This window comes from Syngnathus scovelli, chromosome 16, assembly GCF_024217435.2.
Source record: "Syngnathus scovelli strain Florida chromosome 16, RoL_Ssco_1.2, whole genome shotgun sequence".
Lineage (NCBI taxonomy): Eukaryota > Metazoa > Chordata > Actinopteri > Syngnathiformes > Syngnathidae > Syngnathus > Syngnathus scovelli.
In genome coordinates, this window is record NC_090862.1 from 3,552,183 (window position 1) to 3,571,372 (window position 19,190).

The 19,190-nt window shown below is 41.9% G+C and overlaps 3 protein-coding genes across 6 annotated transcripts; 2 read left to right on the forward strand and 1 right to left on the reverse strand.

The window, feature by feature from the left end:
• The first annotated feature begins 164 nt into the window (after positions 1-164).
• Positions 165-3,614, forward strand: si:ch211-11k18.4 (uncharacterized). The gene is made up of 12 exons (XM_049745153.1): positions 165-406; positions 854-965; positions 1,057-1,150; positions 1,269-1,323; positions 1,387-1,527; positions 1,608-1,768; positions 1,919-2,017; positions 2,100-2,245; positions 2,343-2,514; positions 2,605-2,717; positions 2,868-2,952; positions 3,043-3,614. The coding sequence occupies exons 1-12, from the start codon at positions 289-291 to the stop codon at positions 3,097-3,099; spliced, it is 1,353 nt and encodes a 450-aa protein (XP_049601110.1). The 5' UTR covers positions 165-288; the 3' UTR covers positions 3,100-3,614.
• A 425-nt stretch (positions 3,615-4,039) lies between these two features.
• Positions 4,040-8,417, forward strand: rabep2 (rabaptin, RAB GTPase binding effector protein 2). Of its 4 annotated transcripts, none has more exons than XM_049745170.2 (12): positions 4,040-4,183; positions 4,890-5,045; positions 5,227-5,297; positions 5,363-5,701; positions 5,781-5,876; positions 5,949-6,047; positions 6,193-6,300; positions 6,774-6,855; positions 6,976-6,987; positions 7,094-7,248; positions 7,319-7,435; positions 7,500-8,417. In XM_049745170.2, the coding sequence occupies exons 1-12, from the start codon at positions 4,138-4,140 to the stop codon at positions 7,602-7,604; spliced, it is 1,386 nt and encodes a 461-aa protein (XP_049601127.1). In that variant the 5' UTR covers positions 4,040-4,137; the 3' UTR covers positions 7,605-8,417. The 4 variants fall into 4 exon arrangements, with proteins under 4 accessions (XP_049601127.1, XP_068509473.1, XP_068509474.1 ...); XM_068653372.1 differs by having other exon boundaries at positions 6,777-6,855; XM_068653373.1 differs by having other exon boundaries at positions 6,193-6,267.
• A 61-nt stretch (positions 8,418-8,478) lies between these two features.
• Positions 8,479-16,850, reverse strand: atp2a1 (ATPase sarcoplasmic/endoplasmic reticulum Ca2+ transporting 1). The gene is made up of 25 exons (XM_049745151.2): positions 16,210-16,850; positions 15,984-16,120; positions 15,681-15,698; positions 15,360-15,442; positions 14,236-14,340; positions 13,536-13,674; positions 13,377-13,457; positions 13,232-13,317; positions 13,008-13,163; positions 12,790-12,931; positions 12,551-12,717; positions 12,379-12,467; positions 12,212-12,314; positions 12,015-12,146; positions 11,823-11,945; positions 11,531-11,749; positions 11,249-11,360; positions 10,946-11,169; positions 10,635-10,855; positions 10,364-10,566; positions 10,210-10,295; positions 9,967-10,100; positions 9,721-9,838; positions 9,523-9,640; positions 8,479-8,748 (listed from the first exon to the last, which is right to left on the reverse strand). The coding sequence occupies exons 2-25, from the start codon at positions 16,099-16,101 to the stop codon at positions 8,738-8,740; spliced, it is 2,988 nt and encodes a 995-aa protein (XP_049601108.1). The 5' UTR covers positions 16,102-16,120; positions 16,210-16,850; the 3' UTR covers positions 8,479-8,737.
• Between the last annotated feature and the right edge of the window lie 2,340 nt (positions 16,851-19,190).

The following is a 19,190-nucleotide window of genomic DNA, read 5'->3' on the forward strand; positions in this document are numbered from 1 at the left end:
CACTGAAATCACGTCTCCATTATATTTTAAATAATGTAATGTTTATATTATTAAATGAACTGACTTTATTTTAAGCGACACGATTGGTCAGTTTGTACTCTAAAAACTACATTACCCACAAGTGACTGCGACAAAAAGCCGCTCAAGTCGCTGACGTGGCCTGGTTATGACGTCATTTTCCTGCGTTTCGATGTACCGGGGCGATTCAAACTAAACAAGGAGCCTTCGCTCATTGTAACTCAAAATTGCGGCTGCAGATGTTTTATTAGAATATCTGTGAACGGAACAATGTCTGGAAAAAGCAAAAGAAGGAGCGCAGCAAATGCAGATTTAAAATCTAGCGGTGTAACATGCGATGAGCGCATTTTGCGGGATTGTCATCAACTGTACACCGAACCCGACAGTGGTGAGTTGGCTCAGAAAAAGTTAGCCGGCGGACATGCTAGCAAGCTGAGGTCGGATCTGCAGATGGCTAACCGGTAGTTAGCTAATTTAAGATGATTTAGGGGATCGTTATCATAATTCCTCGATTATTTTATCTCAAATTCACCCAATGGGCGGGCGAGCTTTTCACTGCTTGCCTTAAACATAGCCGACGAAAGAAATTCTGGATTCCATAAATCTAATTATTATTGTTAAAATAACACTTTACATGCGTTAAAGTGCTATTTATTTGATTAAAATCTGCTGTACTGTGTCCAAGCTTACTTGCATCTGGGTGACAGGTGCTTTCACAACTATCACATATTAGATATTCAATAATTACAATAAAAAATATCTTCAAAACTGTTCAAACAACAACTATACGGGGAATGATTTCAATAACTCTTAATACATTTATGGATGTATTCAGGTTTGATTGCTATAGCTGAATCTGTGGGTGTAAAGTTGCTGCCCCCCAGAAAGAAAATTACTGTGATGCTGATGGGCAACCACTCTGCTGGGAAAAGCTCATTCATCAATTGGTAAATCATATCTCACATATTTCACCCTGGTCTTTCAAACAAAATTTGATTCCATAACCTTTCGTCATTAACTCAATTTTTTGGATTTCAGGTATGTCGAAGAGCACATTCAGCGCACTGGTGTTGCTATCGAGACCCAGGGATTTAGTTTTGTTACAAGTGGACGAAAGAGAGAATCCCTCACGGTAAGATCGCTTTTAAAATTTTGATACGAGACCAAAATAACAAAACACACTTTCCAAACAATGCCAACAAATACCAAACAATACTTGCTGTATGAAGAAAGTTTTTTTTTTTTTTTAGGGAAATGCCACCCTTCATTTATATCCCCACTTCAAGCCTCTGCAAGAGTTTAAAGGTGAGCTTTCATAAAATGTAGACCTTTGTATCTATATTATTATTCCTATTGTTTGCTGTCTAGGCGTAGCAGAGTATCTGAGCACAGAAATCTGCACGTCACGGCAGAAACGTTTCAGCCTGGTGACTTTTGTGGATTCGCCTGGGTTGGTGGATGGTGATATGAAGTATCCCTTTAACGTGGATGAAGTTGTCCTGTGGCTAGGTGGGTCAAGACCTCTTAACATATCTTTCTTTGCCATGCAGTGTGGTAAAAGTAATAGCCTTCCTCATGTCCCTACTCAGGTGATCTCTGCGACTTGATTCTGGTCTTCTTTGACCCGATGGGTCAGGCTCTCTGCAAACGTACCCTGAACATTGTGGAGGCCCTGAATGACAAACATGGAGATCGTCTGCGTTTCTACCTCAGTAAGGCGGATGAGGCCGGGGGAGAGTCTGACAGACAGGTAGGTGCAAAGTAAATGGGCCTTGCCCCACCCTGCAGTCAGCTAAATAGATTTTTTTTTTTTAAATAAAGTCAAGTAGTAAATATCAATATCAAAATACATGTCTTTGTGCTCACTCTCACTATAGATCCTTCATGTGTATTCTTTCAGAGAGTAATGATGCAGATTGTCCAGGAGCTCTGTAAACGACCAGGACTGAACAAATGCGGTTTTGACATGCCCACCATCTACGTTCCTAATCCAAACAAGGTACATTTCAATACCTGTCCACCTTGTAGCCTTCCATCCAACAAATTATCCTGTAATCTGAAGTGCTTATTTTTGTTTGTAGCCAAGCCGCTGTGTCAACCAGATTGAGGAGGTGTGTCGCACCATCGACAAGACCATCAATCAGACAGTTCAGAATACACTCAATTCTCTAGAAAAGGATTGTGACATCATTAGTGAAGCCATCACTGATAAAATAACCAATGACAGGTACTACACAAAACAGTCATAATAATAAAATATCCTTTTGTAACAAAAATTTTGGACTATAGGTTAAGTCTCACGTTGTTATTTTTTCATCTCAAAGGCACATCAGCATTGAGAACCGAAGTGCGCGCTGCAAGAGCTGTTTCCTGATGCTACTGGGCTTCTGCATCCCCATGACTCTTTTGGCTGTATTGCTACTGGGCACTCTGTCCAAGGAGGTTCTAGAGATAGCTTTGGGCAGCAAAGGAATCGAAGCCCTGTCTCTTTATTTGGTTGGTATCCTCTATACATGGCGTGCCATTTTTCTTTTTGCTGACTGAGCTGTCAGTTCTGAAACGGTTGTCGCTTTGTGACCTCCCTAGGTTCCCGCAGTACGTTTATTTGAAGCAATGCCTCGAGAACGGCAGATTTACGGCTGCGGTGGGATGATCCTGGCCTCTTTCCTCCTACTCATGATTTCACGATTCTCTTTCAGGTACCGCAATTACATTTCTATTCCAGTTATTATATTTATCACCCATAGTGTATAATATTAAATGCATATTGGAACTAAGTGAACATTAAAACACAATCTTTTGCTACACATGCAGAAGGAGAATTAATTATTAGTATTTACTCTTTGCAGGACTCAACCAACTATGTCAGGAAAGCAGAAAAGACAGTTGCAAGAGAAGTTGGACTTTGTTCAGGAGGTGGCAAAGACCAAAAAGGTAGTGCGTATGGAAAGTTTTGGTTCCTTGTAATAGTATCAGAATAAACAACAACATTTATGCGTATTAAATTGTTCTTTCGTCTTACAGAAAAAGCTGTACGAAGATTATCTGCGGCAGAGTGTCAGCGATCATGACATGAATTAAAGACTGAAATAAACACAACTCGGACCAAACATAAATCAACAACACTGCCACTTGGACACAGCAATAACTTGTGATGAGATTTTGTTTGAACTACACCCACGGAAATGTCCTCCATAGACTTTTTTTGATTTAGACATTACTTCTGTGAAATATTACCTGAGAACAGAAAGGCCTCATAGTAAACAGGCCTTATGACTTTTTATTCATTATCTATGGACAATTTATATTTGTCGACTGAATCACGATTGTCACATTGATACCACTCTACAGTTAAATAGAATTTTTTTGCAAGGCATTTATAGTATTTCTTTGTCAATGGTACTGAATTTTGGGGTAATAATAATTATATGGCACTGGTTTAGTATAAGTTACTGCTCTTTTGTTTTGTTTTTACACTTACCAGATAGTGTTTTGTTAGGAGGAATTGAATACTGTATTAATTTCAGCTTTTTACATTCCCTTTTTTTTCCCCAAAAGCTTAACTAAAATAAATAAAATGCTCAACTTACAAAACATTTCCTTTGTCTCTGCTGCTTGTTTGTTTACAGTTTACACCCATGAAAATGTCAAGGACTCAGAAGCCCAAAGATTTAAATAGCTTAAAATTCCAGAATGTGTAATTTTTCTTGGAATATAAGACCTAATGTCAGATGATGACGAAAAATGGTTATGCAAAAGAATTTGTAGAATGTGATCAATAGACGCAATATATCATTAATGTTATATTTATAAAAATTGCACAGCATGCATTTCTGCAATTGCAGGGGAAGTATTTTGAATGTTCTTCTTCCCTCTGCAAAGAACTGTTCAACTTCAGCCATCGTAAATAAATTCCAGACTGAGAGAGAACGCGCGAGGTGGACACAGGAAGGAGGTTGACGCGATTTCCGCAGGCTTAAACCGGGGAAAGTTGTTTCCTGAAGTTGAAGCTGTACTAGTGATCATTTCCACACTAGACTCTTAGTAATTGTAAAATGCCTTGCGCAAGTTCATCGTCATCGTCCGTCTGGTTTTGGTTGTGACATTTTTCGTCTTCTGATGGACTTGTCTGGTGAAAGCATGAGCTCAACGACAGAAGACACAGGTACAACTAAATAAAATATTGCATTGGGATGTGTGACATGTCTCGCATGTAAGCGGAGTGGATGTAAAACGATCGTCTCATGTACAAACGAACTTGTCACTTGACTTTTTATGAAACCTGCTGAAGCTGCAACTAACTTGACTGTGTTAGCATTTAGCATCACTAGCTCGCCGGTTGCCCAGTGATACTTTTACAAAACTATTTCTCTTTGCTTAAGATTGTCTGATCATTTAACTTCTTATATAATAATATGGAATTGTTATTTTTGTAATATTATTATTAATAATAATTACGTCATACATCAGTTCTGCTACTCGTGTATCATTGTCTTTAATATTGTGACGTCACAGATCGTAAGGTTAGGGCTTACACCTGTACTGTACTTTGTACCTGACAATCTTGTAGGCTATTTTCTTTCTTAACCATACATCTCGAGATGTGTTTTAGTACTGCTAATAATTGTAACAAATTGGAATAATGCATAAACATGCAAATTGTCGACGAATAGGAAAGATCTGATTATTGAAGTAGCATCCGGAGGCACAACATAAACAATAGATTAGTCAAGCTGATAGATCAGCAGGAAACACTTTGTTCACCCTGTTTCTGCACGAGTTTCCTCCAGGCCTTAGCAGGTTTGCATAAAATGAAGACAAATTATTGTTGATGAATATTGTTGTGATCATCTATTTGTAATTTTTTTTAGAAGGCATCCTTCAGGCTCAATTGACGGAGTGTCGAGCTCAAGTTGAACACTGGCAGGGTGTGGCGACCATCTGTGAACTGAGCAAACGGGAGGAACTGGCAGAGCTACAAAAACAATGTGATCAAGAGATCCAGTCTCTTCAAGAGGCTCTCAAGGGTCAGTGCATAATATACACACTATGTGCCTAAGTCATTTGTTTTAGCCTAGTATGTGTATCACAATTGATCTAACTAAACACATGAAACAAACGGCAATAAAAATAGAAAGACTTTGATGTAAGAGAAGCACAACCACCAAGTTCGACCCATTGTGGACAAATTCCATAATGTTTTCACAGAAACGGCAGCACAATATGAATCCAGGATAGCCTCTCTACTTGAGGGGAGGAGAGCAAGTAACCAGAATGAGGTAAGCATTATCTAAATTTCAAGTTGATCAGATTCAATGCTACTATTTTCTTCTTCATCTAATAGGCGAGTGGAAAGAAGGGTAAAATGGACACAGAGGCCACCAGCAATGATTCTCAAACATCACCAGACAGGTTACACGGCCAACAAGTAGACCCTGAACTTGTACCGGAGGGAGAAGCTCCACCGAATGTTACGGAAGGATATTTTTCACTGCGGAACTGCGACTCGGCCTCGTTGTCCTCGTTCTCCGTAGACACCCCCTCCCTACCTAGAAAGCTCCACGCTCAAGAAGACACAGATTCCCTGGTTTCAACAGGAACTCTGGTGCCTGAAGCAATCTACCTGCCGCCACCCGGCCATCGGCTAGTTACTCATAGCGACTGGGATGCACTCAATGCTCAGGTGAGAACATGAAGGAGACCAGGGCACATAATAGACTAGCAACTGTTGACATTCATGCCTACAATCGTTTGTTGGACAGTTGTCAGAGTTGAGAGGAGAAGTGACTCGACTCTTGGAAGAGAAGGAGGAATTGGAGAAAGAACTAGAAACGCAGACCAACCACACACACAAACAGGTAGAACTTAGAGACCTACAAGCAGCAGAAGTCAAATTGAGTTATGTGAGGATGTCATCTGTGTGTGTTCAGGTATCAGTGCTTCAGTCTCAGATCCAGTCATCAGAGGGCCTGCTTCAGGAATTACAAAAATCCCTCAGCCAGTCACAAACGTCAGTCCAGAGTCGACTAGTGAGTGATGATGATGATGAACTTCATTTGGCATCAAACATTCTCCATTTTTCAATACACAAATGTTAAACCTTATCAACTCTTACATGTGGTGTTGAAAAGTTGCATATGCTTAAAAGTGTGTGATGTTTGTGTGCAAACCCAGTCCGAGTTGTCGCTGTCCCAGAAAAAGGTGTGCAGTGAGCTGTCCAGGCTGAAAGGAGATCCGGTTGAAGATGAGGTAACAGGCTCATCGCTCCCAGCATCACGGCAGGTGCCGTATTACTGTTTACAAAAAAAAAAAAAAATGCTGCAGGACACCATTTCGACACCAACAATTTGAAATGCACGAAGAGAATGAACAAATTAAGTATAACAATTAAAGTGCAGAGGAACCTCAAAAGGTACCTCAAAGTTCTCTTTAAGCAGCAATGTTTGGAATTTGACCAAAATGTCTGTGATGTCATGACCTCTCCAATAAGGAGTTGTCTGCAGCAGAAATGTAGCATAATGTTCTAGCTGCTCAGTTTATGAGCAGTAAATATTCACAAGGCTTAATTATGGCCACATGTAATAACTACAGTGGCCACTAGGTGGCAGTGTGTCCTTGTAGTAAACATTCCTTTTCACCATTCCACTTCTGTTCTCTGAGAATGTTTTTAAAATAATTACTCATGTACATATAATTATGATGGAAAAAACAGTACAGTGAATCTGTTACTTACTGTTGCGCTCTTATCTAACCAGCAGGCAGCGCACTGTGAGGAGCGCCTCCGTATTGAGATTGTCAACCTGAGGGAGCGGCTTGACATCCGAGCAGAGGAGAATGGTCTGTAATAGGATTATAGTTGGTTTTCTGGTTAGTATTCAAAGCTTTATTTTCTGCTTGACTAACATATTTTGGCTTCATTCTCTTTTATGTACCTGCTCATACACGGAACCACTTCAGAAATGCTAGAAGGTAAGCGTATGAAACACAGATTTATTTTAAATATGATTAACAAACCTAAGGGATGATATAAAAGTGCACTTTCAAATGAGGTCTTATTTGTGCTTATCTTCCACAGTTCAGTTTTCCAGTTTAAAAACCGAGACAGAGAAGATCCAGGCCCAGAAGGACCTGATTCAGGAAGAGCTAATGGCTTGCCGCACTGAACTGGCCGCCCTGCGGGTGGCGCTTTCTCATGTGCAGGGCAACAATAAAGTACTCAATAGTGATAACGTGAGTCAACTTCTCGATCAATAGAAGCAAGGGAACTAATAATAATGAGTTTTGTATTTATGTCTGGTAGGAGGCCTTACATGAGCAGTGTCTGGAGCTCCGCAGTCAAGTGATCAGCCTGCGCTCTCAGGTCGACACCAGCCAGACTGTCCAGAGAGACTTTGTTCAGCTCTCTCAATCACTGCAGGTATGAAATTAATCTTAAATGATTTTAAAATCAGTGCTGTATTTGACTCTGCTTTCTCCCTTAGGTGAAGTTGGAGTTAATACGACAGGCAGAATCTTTTGAACAAGTCAGGGAGATCCTGGAGGAGGGAATGAGTGATGCCGATTCCTCGCCTGCAGACGCCTCATGAATCTGCTATTACACTGACCTAGCCAAAAAAAAAATGGACCAATGATGCTCAAGTAAGAACAGCAATGTGCAATTTTGATGAGAACGACAATGTCTGCACATAAACGCAGTCTTACACTAAAGCATGTTATTAGGACAGATAATATATTTTAACAGTAAAACCTCGAAGGGGTTTAACATTAAATATTTAGAAATTTAGTGATTTCTCCTTTTTCCACTTCATTAAAGCCCGAGGCAGCTCAGCAGTGCTCGAAAGCTAATCTATGTTTGAACTTTGTAAATAATGCATAACCAACAAACCACACTAGCTCATTATTTAAACATCCAAAGTCTATATTTTGACAATCCACCCACTACATATCCAGTGATGGCTTTCTAATCATTTTTATTAGATTTCATAGAGTTTAACATGGTTTTCAAATTGTTTTCATATGTATAAACATTTTGTAACCATATTTTGGGAAAGAGGACGCAATGCAATAACGGTTCATGAAGTGATCTAAGTTTTTGAAGTGTTAGTCATGTGTTTTTCTAAAATATTCTTGTCTTACTTAACTTTGTTAACTTTTGTCTTATCAACCAAAACGTTATTTCCAGCAAATGATTGTGCCTTCAATATTGAACAATTTGTGTTTGTGCAGAAAACACATGGACACCATGTATGACACTTAGCATTTTTGTTTGTCAAAAACACTATTTGAAGAAATATCTTCAAATGTCACTTTTAATTCTACATTAAAATACAATACATAATGAATGCATAAGAGCTGGATATTGTCAGTGAGCAGCAATAAACTTTACTTATGAACTTTTATATAGTCTACCTTGTATGTCATTGAAGAAAAACCCCCACAAAAACTAAACAGCTATCCAACATTCTTTAAATATCTTTATTCTTTAAGAATAGAACACTATCATTATTAACTCTGACCTATGTATTAATTTCAGTACATACACAGAAAAAAAAATATTTTGCAGCTTGGTGTATTTTCAGATGGCTTATTTATGTTCTCTTCTATCAGATCACGTCAAGTGACTGTTAGCGCGCTCTTTAGCTCTCTTTCATTTGGAGCGCTCAGTCGCTTTTTCGTTCATCCTCGCTTTGTGGCAGCTCAATGTTGGTGCACTTTGTCTTTAGACTTTCCCTGCGTCGGAAAACAAAAGAAAAATAATTAAAATTGTTTGGCTCGCTTTTGCTTTGCGTGTTGAAACGAGCAGTTTGGGATTGTCATGCGACACTCGGCTGACTATTTATGAAAAAAGCATTTGTCAACGTCTTGCCAAAGCTTTACATTTGCACTCAGGCCTTAATGCTGTATAGAATCCCAACATGCATTTTGAGATTTTTTTTTTCATTGTCAGTATTTAGGAAGAATATCATCAACTATTCCATCTTACTTTATACTATTAAATATTTAAATACTTGTTAATTTAATACGACTTGATTTATTACCTAATAGTGCAGCAATTGCAGCAAGCAAAAAAAAAAAAAAGCACGAGCTCCACTTTGCTATGCAGAAAGCATTGCAGAAACACAGACTAACATGAAACCTCATGTTAGACATGCATAATGCTAAAGATGCTAAAACCTTGGGTCCAGCAATACCTTGTCTTGTTACAGGTTTTGGAGTAGGGGGGCAGGTTTAAACTGGATTGTAAGAGGGGGAACAGTCAAAAAAATAAAGCATTCAAAGGGAGGAAAATTAGATATCATCATAGGAAGCATGTGAAAGTGTCATTTGGAAGAAGGGAAAAAGAGATTAGGTTTTTTTTAATATGTTATAAATAATAAGGGGTAATTCTTTTTCTGCATTCTATTGCAAATATTAAAATATATATATATATATATATAAATACATAATAGATAAATAAATGTAAAAAAATATTACAAATACTCTTAAAAAAATATATAAACCTACCCTCCAGATATGTGCGAGCCACAAACTTGAGGACCTCATCAATTAGAATGACTGGAAAGGAAAGCTTCAATACCACAATCCACTGGTCTACTTTCAAGTGAGTGAGCTTGAAGATCATCTACAGGAAGCACGAAAACATTTTTTTCCAATCAGGAGGAGATAGATGAGAGAGGCAGTAGAAGAGGAGGTCAGACTCACGGGCAGGGGGTCCACATATATGATCATGAAGTGAAGAGACATGGAGAGGGTCATGGCAGCCACTAGCCAGAGGTTGCTCCAAGGGGGCATGCGCATCAGGGACTGGTTCTCTGACAAGCTGGTGGCAGAAAAGATGAAGTTTTACTCAAGGTTCTTTGGTGTTTGAGCAGTTTTGAAACATCCTGCAATTTTCTTCTTCTATGCAAATCCCCAAAATTTGAGGGAGCACTGTTTCATTAGTCCTACCTATTTAGAGCATTGCACATCTCAATCGTGACCAGCACGGACAGAGCCATGGTCATTGGAGGAGATGCCTCAAACACATGACAGTGGATTCCAGCAAAGTCCTCATTGTCATCACTGCACTGCATGAAGTGCGACTGAAGTCCAAGAAAACATTCAAAATTATTATTTGGTAGATCCCTAGATGTCGAAATGGATTGGGTAGAATTGTCTCTGATCGAATCATCCTGTCATTTAAATACTAACCAGTTGATGGAAGGAGACCAACGGTCCATCCTCGCAATACAGGAACCACCAAGCAGCTGCAGCGACAGTTGCAGCACCAACGTAACCTGCAAAACATTTGCCGTGTTGAAGTTGATTTGGCAAGCAAAAGGAAGCAAGTGAAACGATTTCCTACCTCCGATGGCAAGATATCTGAAAAAGAGCCAACCAGAAATCAGGGGCTCCTTGGGTGATCGAGGGGCTTTGCCCATGATGTCCAGGTCTGGAGGGTTGAAGCCTAAAGCAGTGGCAGGAAGCCCGTCAGTCACAAGGTTGACCCAAAGCAACTGAACTGGGATCAGAGCTTCAGGCAGGCCCAAAGCTGCCGTCAGAAAGATACTGAAGAAATATGGAAAAGGGTTAGCTTGAGCATTCTCGACCTTATCAAATCATCATCAAGTACTTACCAGACGACTTCGCCTACATTAGAAGAAATGAGGTAGCGGATGAATTGCTTCATGTTGTTGTAAATAGCTCTGCCCTCCTCGACAGCAGATACGATGGAAGAAAAGTTGTCATCAGCTAGGACCATCTCAGAGGCTGACTTGGCAACTGCAGTGCCAGAGCCCATGGCGATACCAATCTCCGCCTTCTTCAAGGCAGGGGCATCATTCACGCCATCACCGGTCTGTGTTAATTATGGAAGAATATATTAGCCGGGTCTCCACGGACCAACTGGAAAGCTTATTCCAAGTTCAGGGAATGTTTGCCTCCTCACCATGGCAGTGATCTCATCAAAGCCTTGGAGGAACTCAACAATTTTCGATTTATGGGATGGTTCCACCCTGGCAAAGCAACAAGCCTTACGGACTGCGTTCTTCTGGTCATAAGAAGACAGGTCATCAAACTCACGACCGGTGTAGGCTTTGCCGGTGACGTCCTCGTCCTCAGAGAAGATACCGATTCGGCGACAGATTGCCACTGCCGTGCCTTTGTTGTCACCTGAGGAGACCAAAGCGGAATAACTGACCTTGTCTTTTTCCAAGACTCAAGTTGAGGGAGATCTTGTGAACCGACTGACCGGTGATCATGATGACACGAATGCCAGCGGCTCTGCACAGCTCGATGGAACTCATAACTTCCTTACGTGGAGGGTCAAGCATACCAACGCAGCCCACAAAGGTCAAGTTGGTCTGATGAAAAAAAGTGATTATTGATCATCACGGCTAAAAACTTGAAATCAATTACAGTGTGCACAATCAAGATTTCAAAAGAAGTTCCATTAACTCATTCACTGCCAAGATCCATTTGAACTGGACTACCCCGATTTTCAATCCAAGATTATATCATAGCAGTCATTCACCTCATAATCTGCAAACCTGGTGGAGTCCTCCAGGTTCATCTCCTCCTTCCTCATAGGGGAATCGCAGGTGGCCAGTGCCAAACAACGAAGAGTGTCTCGCCCTGTCCCCCATTCCTTGATTACTGCCATGATGTGATCTTTGACTGGCCCAGTCAGGGGAAGTCGAGTGGTGCCCACACGAACGTAGGAACAACGCTCAATCACACCCTCAGGGGCACCCTGGTAACACAATTACAATGTGGCATCATTTTGTTGGCTCTCTTCCGAGGTGACTTGCTCTGTATTCACTCACTTTGACAAACATCTTGTTTCCTGGGGCTTTTCCAGACTTTGCTGGAGAACAATAGACTGACATGGATTTTCTATCTCTGGAGAACTCTAGTGTGAACTCCTTCTTCATCAGCTGCTTAATCACCTGTCAGAAAAAAGTAGAACATGAATGAAAATTGATTTGTCTTAGTGAACCGGATTTTGCTGGACTTACACTGCAGCAGGCATTGGCTCGTTCCACCTTGGACAGGCTACGCACTTCGGTGTTGAACACGTTCATCTTCTCCACCAAACAACACAGAGCCGTCTCAGTGGCCTCACCCACTTTTTCATAAATTCCTTTCGACTGCAAAAAGACAAAAATGATTTTAGATGATTTGACGGTTGTGATCTCTTTAGCGCTCGACCGACCTCGTTGTAGTCAAGCGACGAGTCGTTGCAAAGAGCACAAATGGTGGCCAACTCAACCAGCCCATCAAACTGGCCACATTTTACGTTCATGCCCCTCCTTGTCCTACAGAAACAAAACAATTTGAATTTGTTCATTTTACACATTACATGTACACAAATCTACTTACACTTCTCCCTCAGGTGTATATTTGGAACCAGAGATGTCAAATTGACCGAGAGCCACATTGTCATCATCCACTTTATCGATAATGAACATCTGTGAGGAAAACAATTTTTGTTTCAACTCTCCAGAAATGAATATTCTTTCTCTGGAAATATATACCAAGAATGAGAATGTACCTTAGTCACACACATCTGGTTGGTGGTGAGGGTACCGGTTTTGTCAGAGCAGATGACTGAGGTGCACCCCAGGGTCTCTACAGAGGGCAAACTTCTGACGATGGCATTCTTCTTGGCCATGCGGCGCGTTCCCAGAGCCAGACAGGTAGTGATGACGGCAGGCAGACCTGGAATGGTTTTAATCATATATATTAGTTTGGCCCGAGGTCACGGATATTGGACCTCATGTTAGAGTTTACCTTCAGGGATGGCAGCCACAGCTAAAGCCACAGCAATCTTGAAATAGTAGATTGCACCCCGGAACCATGAGCCACCATGGACTGGGTCATTAAAATGCCCGATGTTGATTATCCACACTGCCACGCAGATGAGGGAGATGACCTGGAGAGGGCAATTTTGAAATAGTCATCAGCCTTATTGTCTTGATTGTATTTAATGTCTTGTTTGGGGCGCCCACCTTGGAGAGCTGCTCTCCAAACTCATCAAGTTTCTGCTGCAGAGGGGTCTTCTCCTGCTCAGTGGCAGCCATCTGGTCACGGATCTTCCCGATCTCAGTCGTGACGCCAGTTGCTACGGCGATGCCAGTAGCTTTTCCAGCAGCAATGTTGGTGCCCTAAATGTAGAGATTTAAGCCATGACCTTTTCTTGTTCGTTTTGAAATAAAACTCTAAGGACACTCACAGAGAACAACATGTTCTTCTTGTCCTGGTTGACTGCTCGGAGGTCCGGGACGGCATCGGTGTGCTTGATCACGCTGACTGACTCACCTGGTTAACCAGATTATCAGTAACACTTCTTTGCAAACTTCATGTATGACAACGCCTACCAGTGAGAATGGACTGGTCCACACGTAGAGTGGTGGATTTGATGGAAATGATTCTGATATCTGCTGGTACTTTGTCACCAACTACAAAAAAAAAAAAATAGATCAAGTATGCTTATGGATTTTAACTCACTAGAGAAGATTATGAAATAATAAACTTACCAGAGACCTCCACCACGTCACCAGGAACAATCTCCCTGGCCTTGATTCTCTGCACACTCTTCCTGTCCGCCCGGTAAACTTTCCCCATCTCCGGCTCATATTCTTTCAGAGCCTCGATGGCGCTCTCTGCGTTACGCTCCTATGGAAAATATATACAAAAAAACTTTATAGGGCTCTTTCAGGTGAACACTACATCAGTCCAAACAGAAGTTGACACCCCGTTCCTCTCATTGCCTCAACGTGTAAAGCCCTCTCCATTCTCATACGCCCCCATGTGTGAATCCTCGTGCATAGTTTCCAAATGACTGCCAGCGTATTGATGCCCTCCACTCCTCCGTCAAACACGGATGGTAACGTGATCATTCTAAGTATTTTTACGTGTAGAGTCTTCAAGGCAGGTCGCTTGTAATTCTTCCATACCCCTCTGCAAGCCTGGCTTAACCTTTCACCCCCCTTACCGCTTTGCTGATGTCATGCCGCTCATTCTGGCTCGACGTGAACTTTAAGCTCTTGCCGCGGCTCTGGAAGGAGCACGCCGCAAAGGACAAAAGAACGGCGACCTGATAATTTATTATGTGTGACTGGTTCTAAGAATATGAGTCTATTTAGGTGAGTGTAAAAGACGGCCTTTGGGGGCCAGGTATGTGTCCTTGAGACTGCCTGCGATTGTTGCTGTGTGTGTTTATGTGGAGTCACTGACCTGCCACACACCAACGATGGCGTTGGCAATGAGGATGAGGAGGATGACAAAAGGCTCAACGAAGGCTGTGACTGTTTCCTCACCTTCCTCGAACCAAGCCAATACCTGAGCGAGAAAAAGTAACCAGTATGACATGTGAAAATAGTTTTGTGATTTTTACTGTACAAATTGTCAAATTTATTTATTGCTCCTCTCCACTGATGTGTGCTTCTGTGCGTGACAGCTCTGTGCGACTACACATGGGGGTCTGTTTTGGAATAGGCTAATGTCATGTTGACATTGACACCGATTAGTTTCAAGCCAGTGGCGCAAATTCCCAGCCATAAAAAAAAAAATCCTGACATCCCTCTTTGGTAGAATCGAACTTGTATTTTTTTTGCTCTTTCACCTTGCCTCCAATCAAAGACAATCGACTTCCAGTAAATTCCAAGCCTGTCAGCACATGGCAGCGGCGGGATATTCCTGTGCGTATGATTAGGGGAGCCGTGTATTCCCAGTATTTACTGTTCTCCCTTTTAGAAAGCATACACGACTCCGAACCTATTGCTCCCGTTTGTCATCGTAACAAACAATGGTGTTGTGCAACCCAATCCCCAGCACCCTTCTGGGTCTCAATCTCCCGCTGCTGCAAGCCGCCCCTCGTTCCTTCCATCCCTGACCTTTGTCCAAGGATACAGTTTCTCTTCCTGGCTTGAGAATTTCTTAAAATAAAGCTCCGGCCATGTGTACGTACACACACGCACACAGTGGGGCGCGCTCTTTTTCAGCCCGCCTTTCTCTTTCTCACACGCATGCATACACACCGGCACCATCGGGCCTTCTAAGGCCATCGTGACAGCTGTGTAGGCAGGCCAGAGGGTAGAGATGGGAGATTAAGACAATGTGTGCCGCCTACCTCTGCTAAACTGTTTTGGAGAGAACAACAGAGGTGGGAGTGAGGCCACCAGTTGTAATGTAATTGAAGAACTCAGGAAGGGTTTACCAAGGTTTGGATGTAAACTTGTTGTTGATGCTAATTGAGAATTGGGCAATATAGTTGATTAAATTTAACATTTAAATTTATTTCAGCCTGTCTAGCAAGTACAAAGGTGATCTTTTACAAAATGAAAAGGCATCCAACTCACAAAAGAGATGCAGGCGGCCAGCAGTAAGATTCGGACTAACAGGTCCTCGAATTGTTCCGCTACTAACTCCCAGATACTCTTACCTGGAAGAAATGCACAAAATTAAAATTAATTAAATTACACATGCATGTTGAGGGTTGTGTGGAACATGGTGCTAATTTCAGCTACATTCAGATTAATGTTATTATATTGTTTTTGAGCATGCAAGTGCAATAGATTTCCCATGCACAGCAGAAGCTGATGGTAGGTGTTAAATGTACGACTCGCTTGTCAGCGTATGGCACTGATGCTTCAAGATGGATGACAGAAAGCCAGACTCACCCTCCTCCGCTGGCAGCTCTGTGGGTGAAGAATGAGAGATTAGCAAACCTAAATTACGACTTTACTACATTTACTGCACCATTTGATATTTTTGCTTGCATTAAGTGACACGAGTCACTCAATGCACCACCGATTGTGTAGTGGCTTTGCTAAATGACCTTTTGTGACCTTTTGTGCTTGGTCATTTTATCATACAAATGCATTTGTTTCCTCCTGGATATTAAAATCCTGACCACTTTCCTTCTCACTACATTTGATTTCGCTATCCTTCTACTCATCCCTCCATCCATGTCACACTCTCACCGTTGTAGCCATACTTGTCCAGGTTCTTCTTGAACTGCTCAGGCGTTAGGCCTTTGTCCTCAGCGACTCCAAAGTAGGCCAGAACCTCCTGCGACTCTTTGGCGTGTGCGTTCTCCATCCCGGCTGAAGCGGAGAGGCTTCGGAAACACACGGAGACGTTAAACACGCTTTAGCCATACTCACATCAGCTGATCTGATGTTGCAAAGTCGAATAAAATTCACCCACCACTTTCTTCAAGTGTTTGGGAGTAAAAAAGGTGCAACCCCCCCTCTGCGTTCACACTGACTCGACCCCCTCGCTCTCTCTCACGCTCTCTATGGGATGTCGCTCTCCTCCAGAAGCCCCGGACTGACAGAAAGTGCAACTTGGCAAACTGCTCTCAAAAGTTTTATACGTGTGAAAAAGTTCTCTCATTGGTGCTTGTTCACCATGCGCTCGTTCGTCATTGGATGATAACACCGCAAGGGGGAGGGGGTTGAGGCTAACAACTGCAGAGGGGGTCCGCTGGAAATAAGATGTGTAAAAGAGAGACAACCAGGAGGGGTGACACTTTCTGAATGAGAGCTAGGGGACAACTGATGGACACGTGCAATTACTTTGTGTAAGCGCGTGCACGTGTTCGCACTCATTCACTTAGCTGGGGATGAACAGAAAGACATACAATTGTGAATTATTTCATTTAATGTGCCTTGCAATTGACCTGTGACTTTAATCTTGCAAGATTTGGGAAGATGCATTTTTGAGAGAGAGTAAGTCATTTTGATTGATGCTGTCATGGATGTTTTAATATAACAATGGTTGTTATTATTCGTGGCTTTTTTGCACCACGGACCGGTTACGTGTCAGAAATATTTTCGCGGACCGGCCTATATATAAATAAATACATTTATATGAATAAATAATACATTTCTAATAAATACGATGAAATAAAATGGCATAAAAGTCAAACTCACCATGACGTTGAATTGGTGGGAGCACTGAGCTTGTTTGTCAGAAACGAGCCGGTCCCATCTAAGCGTAATCGAAGACAATGACACTTGAAGTGGTTAAGGTTTGTCTTTGATTGCAGGATGTCTGGTCTCCATGTGCCGAAGCAGTTTTGAAGGCTTCATTGCCTCGTTAGCTAGCCTGTCGCCGCCACATATGCAGAGTAGGCTTGGCTCGTCAGTCACCTTTGGCGATAAAGCCATATTTTAAGTAGGACTCCAGAAAATGCAGCTTTTCTTAGAAGTCGTAGCTTCTTCATCTTGGGCTTTTTTCCCTTTCCAAACATCTCAGTTTCTTGCTCATTTTTGCTTGCTTCGCGGGCTCGACTGGCGTGACATGTCACGTGACCGGGACGAGCGTCTTGACCGGAATTAACCTCTCAAGAGACACAGGTGCACCAACGAATGTAATTGGGAGAGGAACGCCCATTTTTTAAAAACATTTTTCAAAATAAATGTTTACTCATTTTTGCTAGCTTTGCAGGCTTGACTGGGGAAACATCTTACGTGACCGGGACGAGTGTCTTGATCTGAATTAATTGATCGTCAATAAAAAAATATATATATATTCTGTGCGGTTTGGCGGCCCAAACGGACCGGCGGTTGGGGACCCCTGCACCCTCGCTTGTTTTGCATGGAAGGTACGTATATGGTTTCATGGAGCAGCTCACAAGCGAATAGTATAGTCACCAGTCGACATCCTGCAATGAAAAAAATAAAATAAAATTAGAAACCCCAAATATGCAAGTCAGAAACTTCTTGTCTGACTCATTTGATTGCTTTGTCAAATTCTCATTTGCATTCCACATTTTGCTTCTGCATTAAATGATTATGTGCATAATAAATAGGAGCATGAACTGGATGTGATGTAACCAGGCAGGGCGGAGGCGGGAATGTAAGTCACACCCGTGTCGGCGGCTAATCATCGTGATGGATCCGGGAAGTCCTTAGCAGGAGAATAGCAACAATGTGTTTAGTCTGTGTGGTATCACGAACGGAGGGAGGGAAGGCGGGCAGCTGCGGTTTGAAGTACTCCACTGTAACTGAACCGAGAACAGCAGTTGTGTTCCTTTGGTATAAATATAGTGGCGTGGGCATGTGGGCAGGCAGTTATGACACAATGGCAGAATTTCACTGTTCTTTCAGGGAGCTTGGAGAATGTGACACCCTGCCAGCAAGGACACCCCTCGAAGCGCTCAGCCCCTCCCCCAGGTGCTTTACCGAGTCTTGAAGGTTACATCAAGGTGGGCATTGCATTTATGAATGATGTCATGACAGTGGGCAATTGGATTTATTTGATTTAAGGTAGAGAGTGAAAAGTGTGCTGAGGCATTTTATCATATGATAATATTAAATGTTGAATGTGCAGGCAAAAGGTCACAACAAAGTCTCGCACAGAGCGGCCATCTTGGTGCTCACACCTTCAGGTGGTTATTTCAGGCTCTGCTTTTCTTCTAAGTGACTTACGAAAAAGTCTTTGCCGCACTTAGTCGACATAAAATAAACACACATAAGATGACCTGATATTGAATATCGGAAAAAACATTTTTCATGGTCATCATTTTAAGATACAATTACTATAATAGTGACAGGTTAAATCCCAGTACATGCTATTAGTAATCTAAGAATTTTTCTGGCTTATGATAGTTGTCCTCTCCACACTACTTTTCCACCGCGTGCCCTTGGAATGTGACCCCCGGGTATAGATGCGCTCCTAAGCGTGAGTGTCCCTCAGAAGTGGTAGCAAGGACACACTTGGACCCTCCTTTCATGGTTGGGAAAATTGTAAACTGATGAAGTGCCAATTCCTCTACAGAAGATGTGTTTGGGCTTTGTGATGAAACTGATCCAGAAGGTCCGAAGTTAAAACACACAACACATCTAAATATACACGCTCATATACAGTACACGTTGGTAGTCCAGGGTGTCTCTTCCAAGTGTTGTGGTTTTGTTTACAGGAACCTGTTCCGCCTTTTAAGAGCTTCTGACATCAGTGAATGTCTCATTAGCAGCTTGTGCCCTCTCTATTTATTTGCCATGCACTCTGTAAATCCACACACTGGCTTAATTCTTATTGGCTGCTATTTCAAGTTGCTCCTCATGTAAGCATTTACAAGAGTAGTCTTAGTCGCTATCCCAATTTTTTTTTAAATTCTTTATTAAATATCTCATTATTTGTAACTAATTGATTTTTTTCATAGAAGTAATGGAAATACAGTC